The 19,439-nt window shown below is 38.7% G+C and overlaps 1 protein-coding gene across 1 annotated transcript; it reads right to left on the bottom strand.

The window, feature by feature from the left end:
- Nucleotides 1–937: 937 nt before the first annotated feature.
- On the bottom strand, nucleotides 938–16,746 carry Lrriq4 (leucine rich repeats and IQ motif containing 4). The gene is made up of 5 exons (XM_046422954.2): nucleotides 15,510–16,746; nucleotides 10,500–10,673; nucleotides 8,917–9,055; nucleotides 6,222–6,418; nucleotides 938–1,508 (listed from the first exon to the last, which is right to left on the bottom strand). Exons 1-5 carry the CDS (start codon nucleotides 16,530–16,532, stop codon nucleotides 1,356–1,358), a joined length of 1,686 nt encoding a protein of 561 aa, XP_046278910.1. The 5' UTR covers nucleotides 16,533–16,746; the 3' UTR covers nucleotides 938–1,355.
- Between the last annotated feature and the right edge of the window lie 2,693 nt (nucleotides 16,747–19,439).

The following is a 19,439-nucleotide window of genomic DNA, read 5'->3' as shown; positions in this document are numbered from 1 at the left end:
GAGGCAGGAGGATTCCATGTTTGAGTCCAGCCTTAGCAATTTATTGAGGCCCTAATCAACTAAGCAATACCCTGTCTCAAAATAAAAATGAAAAGGGATGGAGAAGTATCTTAGTAGTTAAGTACCCCTGGGTTCAATTCCTTATACTTCACCCCCATACTTTTGTTTTTGTTTTTCTTATACTACTGCATCAAAGCCATTGCAGAGCAGAGATGTTTGCATACACATTTCTGTTCTGATACCATCAAATCACATTGTGTCTTGCTTTTCTCTAGCTACAATATAATTAGGATTGCAATCATTGCTTAGAAAACATGTAAATTTTAAATCAGTACTACTTCAAAAGAGTCATCAGGATGAGTGGTTTTGAGGGCTGTAGAAGGGCATATTTTGGTTAATGTGATATTTTCTTCCCTGTGCAGTGCCATGAATCTCATAAACATCTATGCTCATGCAAATATCTGTGTATGAATGTTCATAGCAGCTTGATTTGTAATAGCCCCAAACTGGAAAGAACCCAATATCTTTCAGTGAATGAATGCTTAAACAAACTGTGGGACTATGTAATATATTCAGAAACAAAGAGGAATAAACTTGATACATGCAATATTTTGGATGAACTACTAGTGATTATGCTAAGTAGAAAAAAGTCAATCTTAATTACAAATTCTGTGATTCCATTTATATGACATTCTTGAAATAATGGGATTTTAGAGATGGAGAACAGTTTAGGGATTGAGGTGCGTAGTGGTAGGTATGACTACAAAAGAATAGCACAAGGGAGACTTGTAAAGAACAATTCTGTGTCTTGATTGTGATGGTTTATAGAAAGCTCATGTTTCAAAAGTGCATTGAAACACACACACACACACACACACACACACACACACCAGGACATGTGCAAACTGAAGAAATCTGAAATAGTTCTGTTGATTGTACCAATGTCATTATAGTTTTATTATTGTATTACAATTATGTAAGATGTTAGCATTGAGGGAGGGTGAAGGGTGCTTGGACCTACCTGTACCATTCTTTGGAACTTCCTGTGAATCTATAATTTTTTCAAAATAAAATTTTAAGCAGACATAATATTAAAATAAACTCCTAGTACCAACCACTTGCTTTACAGTTGTTGGTTTATGGTCAATCTCTGTTCTCTTCCTCCTCCCCCATATTATTTTAAAGCCATTCCCAGGTATATTCTTTTGTCCATAAATAATTCAGCAAAAGTAGGAATCGTTTATTATTACAAATAACCACAATTCTATAAGTTTGATCATGGAAGGCATCTGATTCCTGGTCATTTTGCCGCCTTAATCCATTAATCATTACCTCAATTCATTAATTTATAAAAATTATTTCTTTTTTTCCTTTACGGGTTTTCCTTTTTCCACCTTCTTTCCTTTCTTATCTTTTGGAGACGTCTTTCCTTTCTTTCGTGCTTTGATTAGTTCTTCATATTTCCCAAATCCTTTCCGTACCAAGGTCCCACGCCACCATGCCTGGATCTGCAAACAAAGTAAACCCAAACTCAGCATCTGCTGATGTCATGATTGCTGCGGTTTTAATTTGGTCTGTCTCCTCTGGAACTCACACGGATACGATTCCCAATGTAATGGCATTGAGAAGTGGTGGAATCTTTAAAAGCTATTGGGCCATGCCGGCTTAACACACAGTCCTTGTTCTCATAGGACTGGGTTAATGACAGAAAGAGACAACAGTTACAAAGCAAGGCCTCCACGTGTGTTTCACCTCCTTTGGAATGTGCACAACTGCACTTTCACCTTCTGCCATATTGTGACCTCCTTTTCAGATACCATTGCTCTTGGACTTCCTGGCCTTGAGAACCATGAGCCAAATAAACCTTTATTTATTTTCTATGACTCACCTGGTCTCAGGTATTCTGTTATAGCAACAACAACAAAAATAGATTAAGACAATGATACACTGGAGATGTTTAATTTCTTTGTTCTGGTGTGTGGTCTTAAAGATGCAGAGAGTGGGAGGTGGCTTGAATTCTAAACCTTATATTCTATCTTTCTCAATCAGCCAATCAGTCAAGCAAAAAAAAAAAAAAAAGAGACTGTTCTACACATTTGGGAAACAGCAATTAAATATTAGTGTCCCTGAGTTTCTGAAACTCACATTTCAGTGGGCAGAAGAAACAATAAACGCATGTATATATATTTTGACAGATGGTGACAAGAACTGTGGAGAATGACGTGCATAGAAATAGAAGCCTGGGGAATCAGCGTATGACACTAGTTGCCATCAAACTGGGCTCCTACCTAAAACCAGCTCCCACTGGAGCCGGATCCTATTCCCTCGGTCCTACTCTGTTCCATTCACTCAGGAAAACCTCTCCTCTCATTATAGATTCTTATCAGAATTTCCTGTGGCCCCCGATTTCTCTCCAAAATTAAAGTCAAAGCCCTTCCAATGGCTTCAAGGCCCTATCAGATTTGCTCCCTCCCATGACCTTGGGGCCTCTGTACTCTCTATGCCTCAAACCAACTTTCCAATAGTCAGAAGGCTGATCCTCAAATGCTTGATTGTCATTGCTATGGAGTGAACTGTGTTCCTCCAATTCACATCTTGAAGCCTTAACCTGCCAATGTGGTGCTATTTGGAGGGGGGTTAGGGGAGTTAAGCTTAGATGACAGCATGAAGGTGGGGCCCTTAGGATGGGATTAGGGTCCTTTTAAGAGACATCAGAGACCTTGTGCTTCCCACCACACTTCTGCCATTTGAGTACAATACCCTGTTATGGCAGCCCTGGTTGACTATGGCAGCCATCTTTTCCATGAGACCTACCCCTGATCATCTCCTGGAAATCAACACTCTCTCTGTTCACATACACACCAGTTCTGGCAATCTCAGTTCCCCTAAGTTTCAACTTATTTTTCCCCTAACAGCACTTATCATTTTTTATATAGTATAAAACTTTGTTTTATTTTTTTCATGCTTTTATTCCCCTCACACTAGGATTTAAAGCAATTCGAGGACAGAAATATTTGTGTTGTCCACTGATGTATTTCCAGTGCCTAGGATAGTGCCTGGGATATGGTAGAAATTTGATAAATATTTACTGATTAAATGAATCAGGTGGTAGGGCTATGCTGTCTTATATAAGGTAGATCAGGAAGGGTTCTTTCTGGTCAGAGGACTTTGGAGAAGACACTGAAGTGAGGACCAGAATCTTGCCTATATCTGGAGAAGGCATCTCTGGGCAGAGGAAAGGCTCTGAGGCAGGGCGATACTTGGTTCCTGGAAGAACACTCAGGATCTGGTTTAAGTTGAAGAGAAAGATGGGAATGAAAACAAAGAGGTGATTCTTTAGGGAACGGTGCGCCCTCTAGAGGCACTTTGGAAACATACAGTATTTTTTGTTTAGGTTAAGCAGTCTCTCATGTGAACTGTAGTCTGGATCACCACCTTCCGGAAGGTGTGCAGGCAGGAGTAGCTTGAAAGCAATCCATCTCCCAAGCTTCCACTTCCCTACTGCCCCTTCCTAAGATCAGCCTGGAAATACAACTGCTGATCCCCCTCACCACTGCCCTTCTGGCACTTTCCAGAGAACAGGCACACCTTGCATTCTTCTAGGTCTTACTATGAAGTATTGCCCTGGACTCAAAATATCTGGGGTTTCAAGAGAAAGGACAATACAAAACACTAGTGTAGACACTGGGACCACAAACGGCTCGAGGACTGAGGAATTCCAACTCTGCTTTCAAAAAATAGAAGGAAAAAAAAAAGAAATTAGAAGCAAGACTAGTTGATATGCCAGCTAAGACCTGCGTTCTCCTTTTAGATATATAAATCTGGAAGAAGTTCAGAAATGTGTGAGGCATTCTTATTTAAAACAAAATAATACAAAAAAACTTCCATTCTCACAACTCATTTTTGTGAATAAAGATTTACATGAGTAGAATCCATGATAAAACCTGTCTCCTTCTAGTAATTCACAATATTTATGCATGATTATCTAAACAAAGTGCAAAAAAGTCCCTCTCATTTGGATATGTCTCACAATTATAAAAATTTGTAACAAATATGTTCTTTTAGATGATTTTATACTATTAGTAATTGTAATAAAATGACCTAAAATATTGAAAAACATGTTCACAGAAAAAAAAATTTAGTTTAAAAGTAGAATTTATATAAATGTTTTGTTGCCTAGCTGGACAAAAAGGCAACCTAAAAGAGTTAAGGAGCCAGCGTGGTGGTACACACTTGTAATCCCATCAACTTCAGAGGCTGAGACAAGAGGATTGCAAGTTAGAGGCTAGCCTCAGCAATTTAGTGAGATTCTCAGTAACTTAGCTAGGCCCTGTATCAACTCCCCCCCCCCCATACTGGAGATTGAACCCAGGGCTGCTTAATCACTGAGCCACATCTGCAGCCCTTTTTATTTTTTATTTTGAGACAGGTTCTCACTAAGTTACTGAGACTGGCTTTGAACTTGTGATCCCTCCTGCCTCAGCCTCCTGAGCTGCTGGGATTACAGATTATGCCACTGATCCTGGCCTGTCTCAAATTTTAAAATAAATAAATAGGAGATATAGCTTAGTGGTAAATTTCCCCTAGGTTTAATCCTTAGTACCAAAAAGAAAAAGTAGGAGCTTGGGTCATAGCTTAGTGGTAAAGGGTTTGCCTTGCATGTGTGATCTTTTCTGGAAAAAAACAATCCAGAAAAGAATAAAATAAAATACATGTATAACCTTAGTATCAACTCTGAGGGAAAATGTAATAGAAATGCAGGTTACGCTGGGTGCAGTGGCCCTTGCCTGTAATTTCAGCAACTTGGGAGGCTGAGGCAGGAGGATCATGAGTTCAAAGCCAGCCTTAGCAATTTATGGATGCTCTAAGTAACTCAGTGAGACCTTATCTCTAAATAAAATATTAAAAAGGGCTGGGGATGTGGCTCAGTGGTGAAGCGGCCCTGGGTTCAATTCCTAGTACAAAAAAAATTCTAATTTACTTTATAATTTATAACACAATTATAAAATTTCTTTATGTTGTAATTTGTGCATTATTTTGATTTATTGAAATAATGTTTTGATAGGTGATATTTTCTATTAAAATTTTAGAAAAGGAGATATCACAAATATTTCTTATGAAAGGGAGGGTAGTAAGTCTGATAGGGTTGAGAGTCATTGATAAAGAATCTTTCAGACCAAAGACTTTGATTCTTGCTCCAGGTGAAAGAAGAATTGTTGATTTCAGCAAAGAGTAGTGCTATCCAATCTATTTTAACAGGCTTTGTATGACTCTTGAGTGGAGGCAGATTATAGGGTAAGTGGATGTGGAAGCAGGGATGACAATTTGGGGACTAATGTAGTGACACTGGTATGAGATGATGGGGACTTGACCAGCTGAAGAATAAAGAACATTGACAGGCTTGTCAAGCCAGCAACTAGGGAGGCTGAGGCAGGAGGATTGCAAGTTCGAGGCCATCCTGAGCAACTTAGTGAGACCGTGTCTCAACATAAAAAACAAAAGGAGCTGGGGTAAAGTACTCAGTGGTAAAGTACCTCTGGGTTCAATCCCCAGCACTGACTGAAGTGGACACCTCCTGGTCTGTCTGGCACATTCTATGTCTCATGGACTTAATGGCCAAGAGCAGGATCCCAAGGCTCCTTGCCCTTTGATCCTGGCCCTGGCTCAGCAAAACTCTGGTCTCTGAGCTTCTGATCCACAAATGCTTTCATTTTAAATTTTTCAACTTCAACTTTCTGCCTTTGTTAATACAAGCTTTTTTCACTCAAGTGAAATAGTTCAAGAATTTTAGATTGTCTTGGGATTTAGAGTTTTGGTTTCCTTTGCTTATGTGTTGGTTTCTTATTTGACAAGAGAGAGGAGACATATAGGACAAAAATACGAGAGCCAAAATTTAAAAGTTCTCTCAAAAATTCCATGTGGATATGAAAGTACCTCAGAGTCCCTGAGGCTGGGGTTGTGGCTCAGTGGAAGAGCACTCACCTAGGACATGTGAGGCCCTGGGTTCGATCCTCAGCACCACATTAAAATAATAAATAAAACAAAGGTACTGTGTCCAACTACAACTAAAAAATAAATATTTAAAAAAAGAGTCTCTTCCCAAGAAGGACAAGGTAGAGAAGTATAAAAACGGCTCCATAGAAAAATCTCTAATTTGTTTAACACTAGACCCCCTCCAAAGCAACTGAGAATGTGTTATCAAGAATCTGTGCTGATTTTACCTTTATGACCATTATTTTCTTTCTTCTGTTTTCCTTAAGGTGGTTCCATATGGCCTCATTTCCTTGAGCACACACTTCTTCGGGGGGATCTTCCATGGGGTTGTCCATCAGTGTAAGAACCTTAAGGTTTACCAGGTGGTCCAAATTCTCTGGGAGATGGGTGAGAAAGTTGTCCTCTAGCAGCAACTCTTTCAAGCCTAGAAAGATTTTTGTTTCAAATGGATTTTGGTTGGGGATGTGGCTCAGTGGTAGAGCCTAGCATGCACAAGGCCCTGGTTCAATCCCCAGCACCACAATAAATAAATAAATAAATAATAATAACAATATATGTATATGTAAAGGGAATAATAATGACTCTCTGGTGTAACTAAAGGGAAGTTACCCAATTAACTTTGTCAAATAGTGATTTTTATCTTAAGAACAAGCAACATTAACTTGGCTCCTAAACCTGCCCAGTATCTGAGGGATCCACCTTTGCATTAGTAAGAGAAATCAGAGCACAGATGTACAAGAACGGACAAATATTTTCATTTCATCTAATAAAAAGCCCATCTCTACGTGTCTTCTTCCTCATAATAGAGAAAGTAGAAATTCAGCAATTGGATATTCTTATCCTTCTAAGAGTGGATGTCGTCTTTGTTTGGTTTTGCTTTTATTTTATAGCAATAGTTGCCAACTGACGGCTCACTGGAAAAAAATGCCCTCAGACTTGTTTCGTTAGATCAGCAGAATATTGGAAGACCTCACTTTGTGCCTTTGGACAGGACACTTCAGTAGCCTACAAGCCTTGCTACTTCGTATTATCACTCCAGGGTTGGACACATGGATGTGGAACGTGGGGCATCTGACTCACATAGTCATTTCCCTACCACTCTCAAGTTAATAAGCAATTATTTTTTTGAAAAATTGTATACTTTCTGGTATAAAAGTAACCTCATATAAATAAAAATGTATGCATACCAAAGCAGCAGACAAAGTATAAAAATGATTCCCCCCTTTCATAGCAACCCTGTCACATCTTAACTGTCACAAGAAACCACTGTTATCAGATTTCTGTGAGTCCTTACAGAAAGTATCTAGGCACATGCAGGTCTACAGATACATGCACATAAAACTTTACAAAATGATAACATACTATAATGATTCAGATCTATATTTTTCAAGGAATTATCTTAAACTCTTCACTGAAAGAGAAATAAAAATGACTAGTAAACCTGGGAAAGATGCTCAACATCACGCAATGGAAACAAATGCAAATGAAACACCAAAATGCAATATTTCATTAATCCTATAGGCAGAGATGAAAAGTTTGATAATACTCAGTATAAAGGAGGTAGAAGAGAAAAATTTTATTTAAATCATACTCCTTGATAAATGGCTTACAAACTCAGCTACTTTTCTCTACTTGATTTATCGAAGAGAAGATAAATACAGGGAAATTTTGATTTGTATGTTTCATGAACATAATACAAATCATACGCATAATAAAAATCAGGCAAAATTAAAATATGCATTTGTTAGTCCAGTTATTTTGAAACACTTGTTTCCTGCCATGTATAAGAGGCATCTGATTTAATGGGGCAAACCAAATTCTCTTCTTCATAACAAGAAGTGTTTAGGCTAGTGTAAACAAATACTAGGGACAGGAAGAGAGTTAACACTGAAAATTTTGAGAATGTTTTACTCCTCCAGGGACCAAGAACAGGAGCATCTCTAAGGCATACTATATCCCACACCTGACCTTGATTTTTGAAATGTCTTGTATGCAGGTGACAAATTCAACTCTCATATTTCTTCACCTCCTTTCATTGAATAGCCACAGTTTAAAAACATGTCAGTAAACCTGGAGATTCATCAAAATATGGCCAAAAAATTTCATCTGGTCCTAGTAGGTACTCAACAAAAGCTTGTTAAGTAGATGGATGGATGAGTGGCTAGGTAGACAGATAAATGGTTCTATGGATGGATGCATATGCAGATAAAAAACAATTTAGCCCAGTGGAAATGTTTGGGTACTTTTTTTTTTTTGGTACAGAAACTATCAAGGCACATGCAGATCTACATATACATGCACACAAAACTTCATCAAAATGGTAACCATACTATAATGAATGGTCAGAATCTATATTTTATTTTTTGAGAGAGGATCTCACTAAGTTGCTGAGGCTGGCCTTGAACTTGTGATCCTCCTACCTCAGGCTTTCAGGAGTGTCTGGAATTACAGCTGTGTGTGACCGTGCCTGGCTTGTTACGTGATTTTCCAAGTCAATCATATAGTTGCAAAAGTCCCATTCTTGATTTCACCATTCTGTGCCAATACTTTTCCTTTTATTCAAGTGACTGGTGTCCTATATGAAAATTTATTGCAGGACCCCCACTCAAAATTCTGACATATAGGAAGTATTCAGTAAACTACTGCTGATAGTAGGTGTACTTATGCTAATTTTTTCAGCAGTTGCTATTAATTTCTCTTTCCAACTCAAATTACAACCTACGTGTGTATAAAACTCTTAATCTCATGATCAGGGCACCTGGCCTCTCCCACGCCACTCACTAGTGAGCCCTGAAAGGAGGTAGTGGGACAGGGCTCGGTTCTCCAAGCACTGAGATGGATCTTTAGTAAGGCAAGGAAGATGTTCATCATGGGACTGTTGACTGCATACTCTCCTAGGTGTGAGTCTACTAAGTTTCTCACCTTGTGCTTGGCAAATGGCATTTGGGAGTTGCTTAAGCAAATTGTGCCGACAATCAAGAACTTCCAGGTTAGGCATTGTTCCCAAGGATATGGGCAGGAACTCCAGATGATTGTTCTCTACATACAATTCTTTAAGACTCTGAAATAACATGATAGTACACCACAATAATCCTTATCTTGAAAAATGAATTATAATAACCAAAATCCCCTCTGAGTGCCTATGAGCTCTCAATGGAAAATCATGCATTGGGATAAAAGGAAACACAAATTTGAAAGACCAACATCAACTATTAAAATTATTTTTAAATAAAGATTTAGTTTCCATTTATTTGGGGAAAAGAAAATATGGAAAATTTATCTTACGACAACTTTACAGAAAAATAGCGTGGACAATTTAACTGCATTTATCACTTCCTTCCTTTGAATAACTAGTTATCCACAGAAGTTATGAGAGAATTATAATTGCTTCAGCTATCAACCTAACATTGACTTAAGTAGAAGTAGACAAAATGCACTGATAATGGGTTTGGGTTCAATAAGTATTACCAACTTTCCTGGCTAAAAATTCAGTGTTTGCATTCCACCCTATGATTGTGGTATAACATGTACAAGGAGCTAGAAGACAAAAGTTGTTCTATGAACATAGGGTAGAGGCATGGGGAATTAGGAACAGGACTTCTATGTCACAGTGAGGATTACCTGTTATACATGCCATGTTGGTCAGTTCCATAACTGGGGGGTTTTATGGTAGCCCACACTTCTATCTATCATCTATCTATCCTATCTATCATCTATCTATTCTGGGAATTGAATCCATAGTTACTTTATCACTGAGCTACATCCCTAGCCCTTTCCTTTTTTTTTTTTTTTTTGAGGCAGGGTCTCACTGTCTCAAAATAAATTGCTGAGACTGGCCTCAAACTTGCAATCTTCCTGACTCAGTCTCTCAAATCACTGGATTACAGGCATGCACCACTGCATCCAGCTATCTACTTTATCATTATTAAGAATTCAGTAACATGGGGAAAACACCAGTCCCTTAAAGGATGAATATATAAAAAGATGCCAGTAAGCCTCCTCTTAATGAAGCTATCTTGTTACTTTGGTAGGATTCAGCACAGTACTGTGGACCCATCATCAGCAGGAACCTGGTGCAACATAATTTGCTCATCTCCAAGCAGGGAGGGAGCTCACACCACCTCTTGGAGGGAATCCTTTCCAACAGAATGCAGACTCCTGGTTGTGCCATTAGTACAGTACTCTAGCTTGAAAATAGTACAGTCTTAAGGGGGCTACTTACCAACATGCAAATGTATTTGAAAGAAGTGTAACTTAATTTCTACAACTGGAACATGACCAAACCCACAATGGAAAGAAATATGGCATGACATATCCAGCAGCGATCATCATGTGGTATGGGTTGTTCAGTGACAGCAAAACCTCAAAGTGTAAAAATGACTACTTGTTTAGAACTGAAAATCTAACATGGATGATCCCATACCCAGCTTCTGGGGCACCTTGTGTTTTCTTAGGCCCCGTATTTAGGGGTAAGTGGCCTGCTTCTGTCTTCATTTGGGACTTACCTGTAATTTCCCAATGTGTTCTGGCACTTGGGTAAGCTTGGATCCCTGGTCTTGCCCCATGTATAACTTCTCTAGAGACACCAAAGAAAAGATTTCCTCTGGGAAGGAAGAGAACTCATTTCCTGATAGTCCAAGTATCTTCAGTTTCGAAAGTAAGCCCAACTCCGAAGGCAACTAGAAGTATTCCAAAGAGATAAGTTTAAAATTAAGATTATCTTTAACAGTCAGAAAATAAATGCCACTTCTGATATTGAGGCAGATTGCTAAATGAAAAGTAGGGCAAGTCAGCATCTCTTACTGTGAAAAGTTTACACATGCAGTATATTTACTTGTAGATCATAACTCTGAAATTCTATCTTTTTTCCTATCACCTTTCTGGTTCCCACTTTTATGCACTACTTTAAATCAGAGTGATTATAACATGCTTTATTGCAAATTTATGAACTCTCATATGGTAAATGCCTGATACCTTTAAAAGAAAAGGTACTGTGGTTGTACGATATTGCAGTGATAATTAATTCTTAATAACTTCAGTTTCCACAACTGACAAATTTAGTAATGTGACTCTCATCCTTTATGGTAAAGACTTTATTTATTGTGGTACCGAGGATTGAACCCAGGGGTGCTTTTTCGCTGAGCTACCTCCCCATATCTTTTATTTATTTATTTTTTATTTTGAGACAAGGTCTTGCTGACTTCCAACTTGTAATCCTCCTGCCTGAGCCTCTTGAATCACTGGGTTTACAGGCGTGTGCCACCACATCGGGGCCCTAAAGGCTTTAATTGAGCAATTTTGAAACCCCCGTTGAAATTTCAGTTGGAAGCAAACGTGTTCATATCATTTCCAATTAGAGCATTTAGTGGAGACTATTATGACCCTCACTTGTCATGTTCTGCCTTCCAGTGAATACCAAAGCTCCTGTGCCCCATATGGGTAATGGGTGGGCATCTCGAAGATGGCCAAACTTTTGAGGTTGGAAGCCTATAGGGAGGTTCTCTGTGCCACCACTGTGATAACTAGCCACCCAGCTCCTAGTTACCCATCACCTAGAAAGACAAGCTCATTACCTTCAGCCAATACTTCTAAACATCAGATTCCCTTCTTTCATCAAATCATAATCTGCATGACTATCATGTTCACCAATCAGTCTCTTTCTGGCTCTCTTGAACCTCGTGGAAAAATTCTCATTCTTAAAATATATATGACATAATCACCCTATTAATTGTGTTACAGATTTTCTTATAGAAAGAAAAAAGCCCATCTGTGCATCTCATCTGCTTCTCACATACTTCTGAATTTGGTTTTATTCCTGACCAGGAAATCCTTCCTCCTAGTTCCCTGCCTCAGCCCCTGGGCATTCTTCCCACCCATTCCCTAATCTGCTACCCTGCTTTCCTTTCTGGTTTGACCTCAGCTCAGCGCAGGTCCCCTCTCCCTCACACCTCGACAGCTGGGTGGAAGATCACTGGTGAACCGGTCACTCACAGTTGGCGGGGGAAAAGCCCACCAGATGTACAACTTATCTGTTAAAGTCTCACACACCTGGAATCATCCTGAAGACATTTTTCTTTTGTGTGTGCATAAAATATGGTCTCACTTTCCCAATACTTTTAAAATGTTTTCAATTTTAAAAATTTACTTTTTTAAAAATGTATTTTTATTTTATCATTGTTGTTGTTGTTGTTGTTGTTATTATTATTATTATTATTATTATTACCACTAGTTTGAGGCTGGCCTTAAACTTGCCATCCTCTTGCCTCAGCCTCCCAGGCCACTGGGATTAACAATCATGTGCCATCATACACAGCTATTTATTTACTTTAAAAAATCAGATAAGTCAATCTTCAGAGAAATTGATGTTTAAGCTCTTCTCCTTGGTTTTTAAAAATTCTTCATCAGGCACTTCATTTCCTTCCATACAAAGCACCTGCAGGCTGGGCATAAGGTAGCACATGCCTGTAATCCCAGCAACCCAGGAGGCTAAGGCAGAAGAATAGCAAGTTCCAGACCGGCCTCAGCAACTTAGCAAGACACTGAAATAAAATTCAAAATAAATAAATGAATAATAAATAAAAAGGACTGCAGATGTAGCTAAATGATAAAGCATCTCTGGGTTCAACCCTCAATACCAAGAAGATGGAGAAGAAGAAGAAAGCACCTGTGTTCAGTGCAATTCAAAACAATGGGAAAAGATTTTTCAATCTAATAACTTTATTTTAACCTAGTGATTTTGCTCTTATTGCTGTTTACTTAATGCATAGGTTTAGCTTTTCTTTTTAAAGCATATTGAATGTTCAGAGATTTTTTTCAGGATCCAATATTTAGATTCCTCATAGTCATATTAAAGTATAATGGAAATAAATCTGGATATAGAGTGAATCTACAGCGCATCAATGGAGGTGAACGATTGCTGACACTGTAATTGAGCTATGCCAATTTGATATTGAATCCATTGTTTTGGTTTTCTCCCTTAATATAAATCTACAATACAAATTAAGTCCATGCATCGAACATCAGCTATTTTTTGTCCACCTAGGCAAACAGAAGCCATTGGTCAGGCTTCAAGAGCCAAAAACCCATCAGCTGAGATTTTGGGATGGGAGAGATAAGAAGCTGGTTTGAAGGCCACCTGTCATTAAGGAGAGAAAGGCCCTGGAGGTTACAGGTAGAATTAGCCTAAGAGGAAAACTAGAAGGAGGGACAAAAGCACAAAACATGCCATCAGAATAATTAAGGATAAAAGCAATGGTACATAGAGATTTTTGTGTTCAATATAAAAATATTTATCATGTCTACATTGCAGTACAGTTTCATTTACAGTAACTCTTGGTATTGAATAAGGCTTATCTTTGTCAACAAGCAGTCTCTGTATGACTCTAAACTCTTAAAATTTCTCGAGAAAGGATTAGGTATCCTTCATAACTTGATAGGAATGAAGTCAATGTGTTTTCTTTCCCCAAAGCACTTTATGTTTTAAGTACTTTCACTTCAACTCTAGAATAAAAGGCTTATCCACTAAAAATGATTTCTTATATAAGCAGTTGAATAGTGGGGGGAAATTTGCTGTCATGTACCACGGAACCTTGAAAATTCTCCAAGGTGGGGTGTTACCTTAGTAGAGAGTAAGTCTTAAATTCTCTTGGTAAATTTCAGATTACCATCAAAATGTAGTTTTAAAACCCCATAGGAATAGGGTGCTCAATAAGTATATGTTGAATACTTTTCTGTAAAATAAAATCGTGAAGCCTAAAAAGAAAAGAAAACCCCATAGCAATTAGGAAAAAGTTTTAGAAATTGCAAATCAAAAATATTTAAAATATAGCTGGGCAGGGTAGTGTATGCCTGTAATCCGAGCAGTTTGGGAGGCTGAGACAGGAGGATTTCGAGTTTAAAGCCAGCCTGAGCAACGTGGAGGCACTAAGCAACTCAGTAAGACCCTGTCTCTAAATAAAATACAAAATAGGCTGGGGATGTGACTCAGTGGTTGAGTGCCCCTGAGTGCAATCCCCATTACCCCCCACAAATATTTAAAATATAAATCCATAAGGCCCAGTATTTTTTATAACTTATGGTGAATATATGAGATTGGTGTCCATGGCCAGGAAAATCAGAGCTATTACTTGGTTCCAGATTTTGATTTCCAAAGTCTCCCTTTTCTCTCTCTGCAGTTGCCCTTTGCTTGAAATAGCAACTCTATTCTTTTTAATTTTCAAATATTAAGAAATAATAAAGATAAAAACACGTGCATGCCCACTGCACAAATCTTTTAATAAATACAATGAAATTCTAATTTTAAAGTTGCTTCCTTAACCCTAACCCTAACCCTTCCCCATTTTGTTGACTTTCTTCTCTCTTCCAAGAGGCATCTACCATCAAGAATTTAGTCATTTTTCTTTCAATTTATATTTACATACTTTTATTATGTACACAAATATCCATAAAAATGTGTTGTATGTATATGTATACATATATATGAATGTATACATGTGTGATTTTTTTGTGATTTAAAAATGTACAAATGGTATAATAAAGTTCCACAATTTTGTGGCTTTTTAGTCAATACTAAAATTTGAGTTCTAGGCTGAGGATGTGGCTCAAGTGGTAGCGCGCTTGCCTGGCATGCGTGCGGCCCGGGTTCGATCCTCCTCAGCACCACATACAAACAAAGATGTTGTGTCCGCTGAAAACTAAAAAATAAATATTAAAAAATTTTCTCTCTCTCTCTCTCTTAAAAAAAAAAGAAAAAAGAACTGCTGATCTAAAGTGCTCAGAACCAGAAAATATTCACTGTGGTTCTTAATATAAAATTTGAGTTCCATCCACCTTCACATATATAGTTCCAGTCCTTAGATTATGGTACAGCATTCTATGTTACAAATGTACCACAGTTGATTTTTCCCAGTCCTCTACTAAGGGACATTCAGATTGTCTCCCATACTTCATGATTATCAACAATGCTATAAGACCAATTTGAACCATAAGCCTGCACACATGTGGGAGATTAGGAACAAATCTGTGCAGTTTCCCATGAATAGGAACATTTAGGTCTAAATGTATGTATAAGAAAAACCTGCTGTTTATGGAAACCCTATTAGGAAGTGTACTTTATTATAGACCCTGGAGGCCAGCAGCTCTGGGTTGGCCTCTTGGCTCTATCACTTTCAGGCTGTGTGGCTTTGGACAAGTTCAGCTCCCTGCCTGTCATTTTCCTCATGTACCACCAAAGACAAAAAAGTCATTGTGAGGATTAAACAAAATAAGAGGTGTAAAATACTTAGCTTGGTGACTGGCACATACAGGTTCTAATTAAATATTAGCTGCTATTTATGATCGCCACTACTATTTAGAGGAAAACAGTACAAAGTACCCCTCCCCTGGAGGATATATTTGGTCACACTGAATTTTCACCCATAAAGTCAGTTCAGATTTTCTGTTTACACACAGAACACCCTAACTTAGGGCAGGAAGAGCCCCAAGAAGATAGTGACAGCAGGAAAGGGAGTCAGTACCTTCCCTATTTGATTATCATCCATCGCCAGGATTTCCAGATTCTTCAGCCCACAGATCAGCTTCGGAAAGTGGTCCAGGTGGTTCTGGCTGAGATCCAGGAAGCGCAAGTTGTCCAGCCGCTTAAAGGAGCGCCGCAGCGCGCACAGGCCCGTGTCGCGCAGGTAGAGCAGGTGCAGCGAGGTCCACTTGCAGATAAGGCGCGGCACCTTCTCGAGGCGGTTCCCACTCAGCCCCATTTCCGTCATCTCCAGGAGCTCACTAAAGGTACGCGGGAGGGAATGGAGGAGGTTGTGCGATAAATCGAGCACTGATATTTTCCTACACTGGCCCAGAGACTCGGGCAAAAAGGTCAGGTTGTTATAAGCCACATAGAACTTCTGCAACCTCGTCAGATTCCCGATTTCCTCTGGGATGGCATTTAGTTTGTTCTCATCCAGGTCGATGATCTCCAGGTCGTAGAGGACACAGAGTTCCTGCGGGAACTCCTTGAACTGGTTTTTCCTCAGGTAGATTTCCCTTAGTTTGGTCTGGTTCACTATTTCCTTCGGTAGCGATTCCAGGTGATTTCCAGCCAGTCCCAGCAGTTCCAGATGGCGAAGGCTTTTGCAGATCAGGATGGGAATCTCCCTCAGGTCAGTCTGGTAGAGCCGGAGCTCCCGCAGGGAACGGAGGCTGCTGATGACTGGGAGGGAAGAGGAGAGGAGGGGGTTGTAACTGAGGTCCAGGCCCTCCAGGTTGCTCAGCGTCCCCAGCTCCAGGCACAGGTCGTGCAGTTTGTTCTTATTCAGGTAGAGGATCCTGACATTCTTTAATTGCTGAATGTCCTCGGGTATTGCTTCAATCTGGTTATTTTCCAAATGCACTTCTTCTAATTCCTTTAATGCCAAGATCTCCAGTGGAATGGCAGTCAGGCTTTGATTTGAAGCGTCAATGAAGAATGTCCTATTTGTGACCTGTGGTGGATCATTTCTCAGAAGAACTTTAGGTGAATGTTCTTGTAATTTTAGTAAATCCTTTGACATTATTTTGGAGAAAAGTTCAAATATTCAAAATCCAAAATACTATGAAAAGAAAAACATCAGAAATCTCCGGTCATTTGCTATCTCTATGAAAGAAAACAATTAAGATCTCACTGATTAAATTTGGTGCTTGAAATTATTATGCAACCTAAAATTTAGACTTTTGTATTTCATGTTAGGATAAGAATTAAAGTATAGGCTCCTCTTTCTCCTAACAGGCTGACTCACATGGAAAAAGGGGGGGGTGGTGGTGTCTAATACCAGTTTCTAAAAATGCTTATAGATAGGCTATAGAAGTTTGCAAAATATCATTGTTTTGCCATAACACTGAGGGAAAAATAGAAATGGAATCATATTTTTAAAATGTTATTATTTTCCTTAAAGCCACTAAGCTGAAGACAGCTAAAAGAATGAAGTTCTAGACATGGACCAGCTGTTGTTATGTAAGTAGAGGCCAGTGATGGGGCCCTTTCATGCCTGGCATGTTTCACATTTGGGGCTGGTAGGCAGAGAAGAACTTCTGGGAGGAGGAAAGCTAGCCAAACTTTTTACCAGCCCTGTGTGGGTTGGCATAGGAGGTTAGAATCTGGAGTGTTCTCATGTTTAGAATCAGTTCTCCCCACTAGATAGGTGTCCTCTATTAAACTTTGGCTGACTAAGTGGCTGTAGGGAAAGTCACAGGCTGGATTAAAAAGTGGAGAACCTGTAGATTTCATGTTTTAGATCTCTAAGTCTGGCTGGAGGAATGGGCTTAAAACCCTAAGCAATATTTTAAAATTGCAATGATTTGAACCAAAGCTGTAAACAAGAAATTAAAAACCTAAATAAATGAAGATATAAAGGATGCCCATGGATTAGAATATGCAATAAGATTGAAATGTCAAAGATCCACCAATTTAATCTCTAGTTTCAATGTAATACCAATACAAATCTCAGCAATTTTTTTTTCCTTTTTAGTAAAAGTTGATAAGCATTTTATATGGGAAAATCTTTCTGTTTTTCTCAGAAAGCAAGAGATAAAAAACTTCCCTGTGAAAGATGGCCTCCCTAAATCAGGAGCAAGGTAACACTCTTCAATGGGAGTCATAGCTGAGAGAATTCTGTACAAACAGACCTTGTTAAAAATAATTCCTAGCCAGGCATTCACCATGGGTTTGGTGGCACATGCCTATAATCCCAGCAACTCGGAAGGCTGGGGCTGGAGTTCACGGCCAGTCTTAGCAACTTAGTGAGACCGTATCTCAAAATAAATGAATGAATGAATCAATCAATCAATCAATCATCAATCAATAAATGGTCTGGGGATGTGATCAGTGGTTAAGCACCCCTAGGTTCAATCCCTGATACCAAAAAAAAAAAAATCCAATCTTCCTTAAGCCTCCCCACATAATTTTGTTACTTTTCCAGAATTGCCTTTCTTTGTTCAACATAATCTAAAAGTATGCAGGTTTTGCCACTTCTTTGGGTCTACATTTTCTTACAAGGGCTCTCATACCTTGTCAAATTTATATTGTTTGTATGATTTTCTTCTGCTTACCTATTTTATGTCAAATTAATTTTCAGGTTCAGAAAGGGATCCTAGTGGGTAAAGTCTTGTCTACCTTATAGTAACACTACCCTTTTCTTTGATTAAAACAAACTTCTGGGAAACTATAAAATCCCTTGAAATGAAGTTCCATATAAGCTGGAGTGAACTTCTTGTTATAAGAGAGTTAGATATTTAACAGTGGGTGAAGAGAATCTCAAAGTTTCAGCCAATCATAAAAGTAGAGTTTGGGGGGCTGGGGTTGTAGCTCAGTGGTAGAGCACTTGCCTAGCATGTGTGAAGCCCTGGGTTCAGTCCTCAGCACCACATAAAGATAAATAAATAAAATAAAGGTATTGTGTCCGTCAACTAAAAAAATTTTTTTAAAAGAGTTGAGTTTGGAATTTTTAGGTCCTTGATATGTTTTATGCTTGAGAAAAATGGTAGGAGGAAAAAAAAAACCTTATCATGGGCTTTAAAATATCCCCAGAGTTCTGATAAGCTGGGATTCAGTAACTTCATCCTTTTGAAAATCTCTGATCAGGACAGGGTCAGTGGTATATGTCTAAAATCCCAGCGGCTCAGGAGGCTGAGTCAGGAGGATCGCAAGTTAAAAGCCAGCCTCGGCAACTTAGGAAGGACTAAGCAGCTTAGTGAGACCCTATCTCAAAATAAAATATAAAAAGGGCTGCAGATGTGTCAATGGTTAAGTTCCCCTAGGTTCAATCCCTGGTTAAAAAAAAAAATCTCTGATCAGTTGCCTAAAGATGAAAAAGTCCTTAGCAGAATATCCCTTTGCCAGAATTGTCAGCACTTGTGTACAGCAGTGTGCCCCCATCAGCCCAACACCAAACTATTCATCTAAACAGCTTCTCAGGACTTATTTCCTTTAGATAGACTCAAAAATGGCATTTTACCCATTTTTTGGAGTGTTTCTACTCTTCATTCCCCTACTCACACCATCTCTCTGGCAATTCACAGGAAAAAAATCTTGTTTATTTATTTTTAAAGAATTTGTTATTTCAAACTTACCTTTAATAATGAGCAAGAAGGTATTGGTCTGTATTTCACTACCATACTTTCCCATCTCATCAGAAAATAAAAATGTAGAATTTTCATGACTCACTCTTATCCATGGGCCAAAAATTTTTAAGTAACAAAACACTAATTCTTCCACCTGCATATTCAATACCCAAACATGCATGCCTGAATAACACCAGAAGCCAGCACTCCAAATACCCCTCAGAAAATTCAATGTCAGAAATTTCAACCACAAGTCTACCCTGTTCCAGCACTTGATAGCAGCACAGTTGAGCCATCTGGTAGGAAAAAAAAAAAAAAAAAACGATAGCTGATGGATATGTTAAGTATGAATTCCCTGAATC

Source organism: Marmota monax, unplaced genomic scaffold (assembly GCF_021218885.2).
Source record: "Marmota monax isolate L192 unplaced genomic scaffold, Marmota_monax_Labrador192_F-V1.1 WCK01_AAM20220418_F8-fsc00110, whole genome shotgun sequence".
Taxonomy (NCBI): domain Eukaryota; kingdom Metazoa; phylum Chordata; class Mammalia; order Rodentia; family Sciuridae; genus Marmota; species Marmota monax.
Note: the sequence above shows the minus strand (reverse complement) of the source record. Positions and strands in the feature narration are given on the sequence as shown.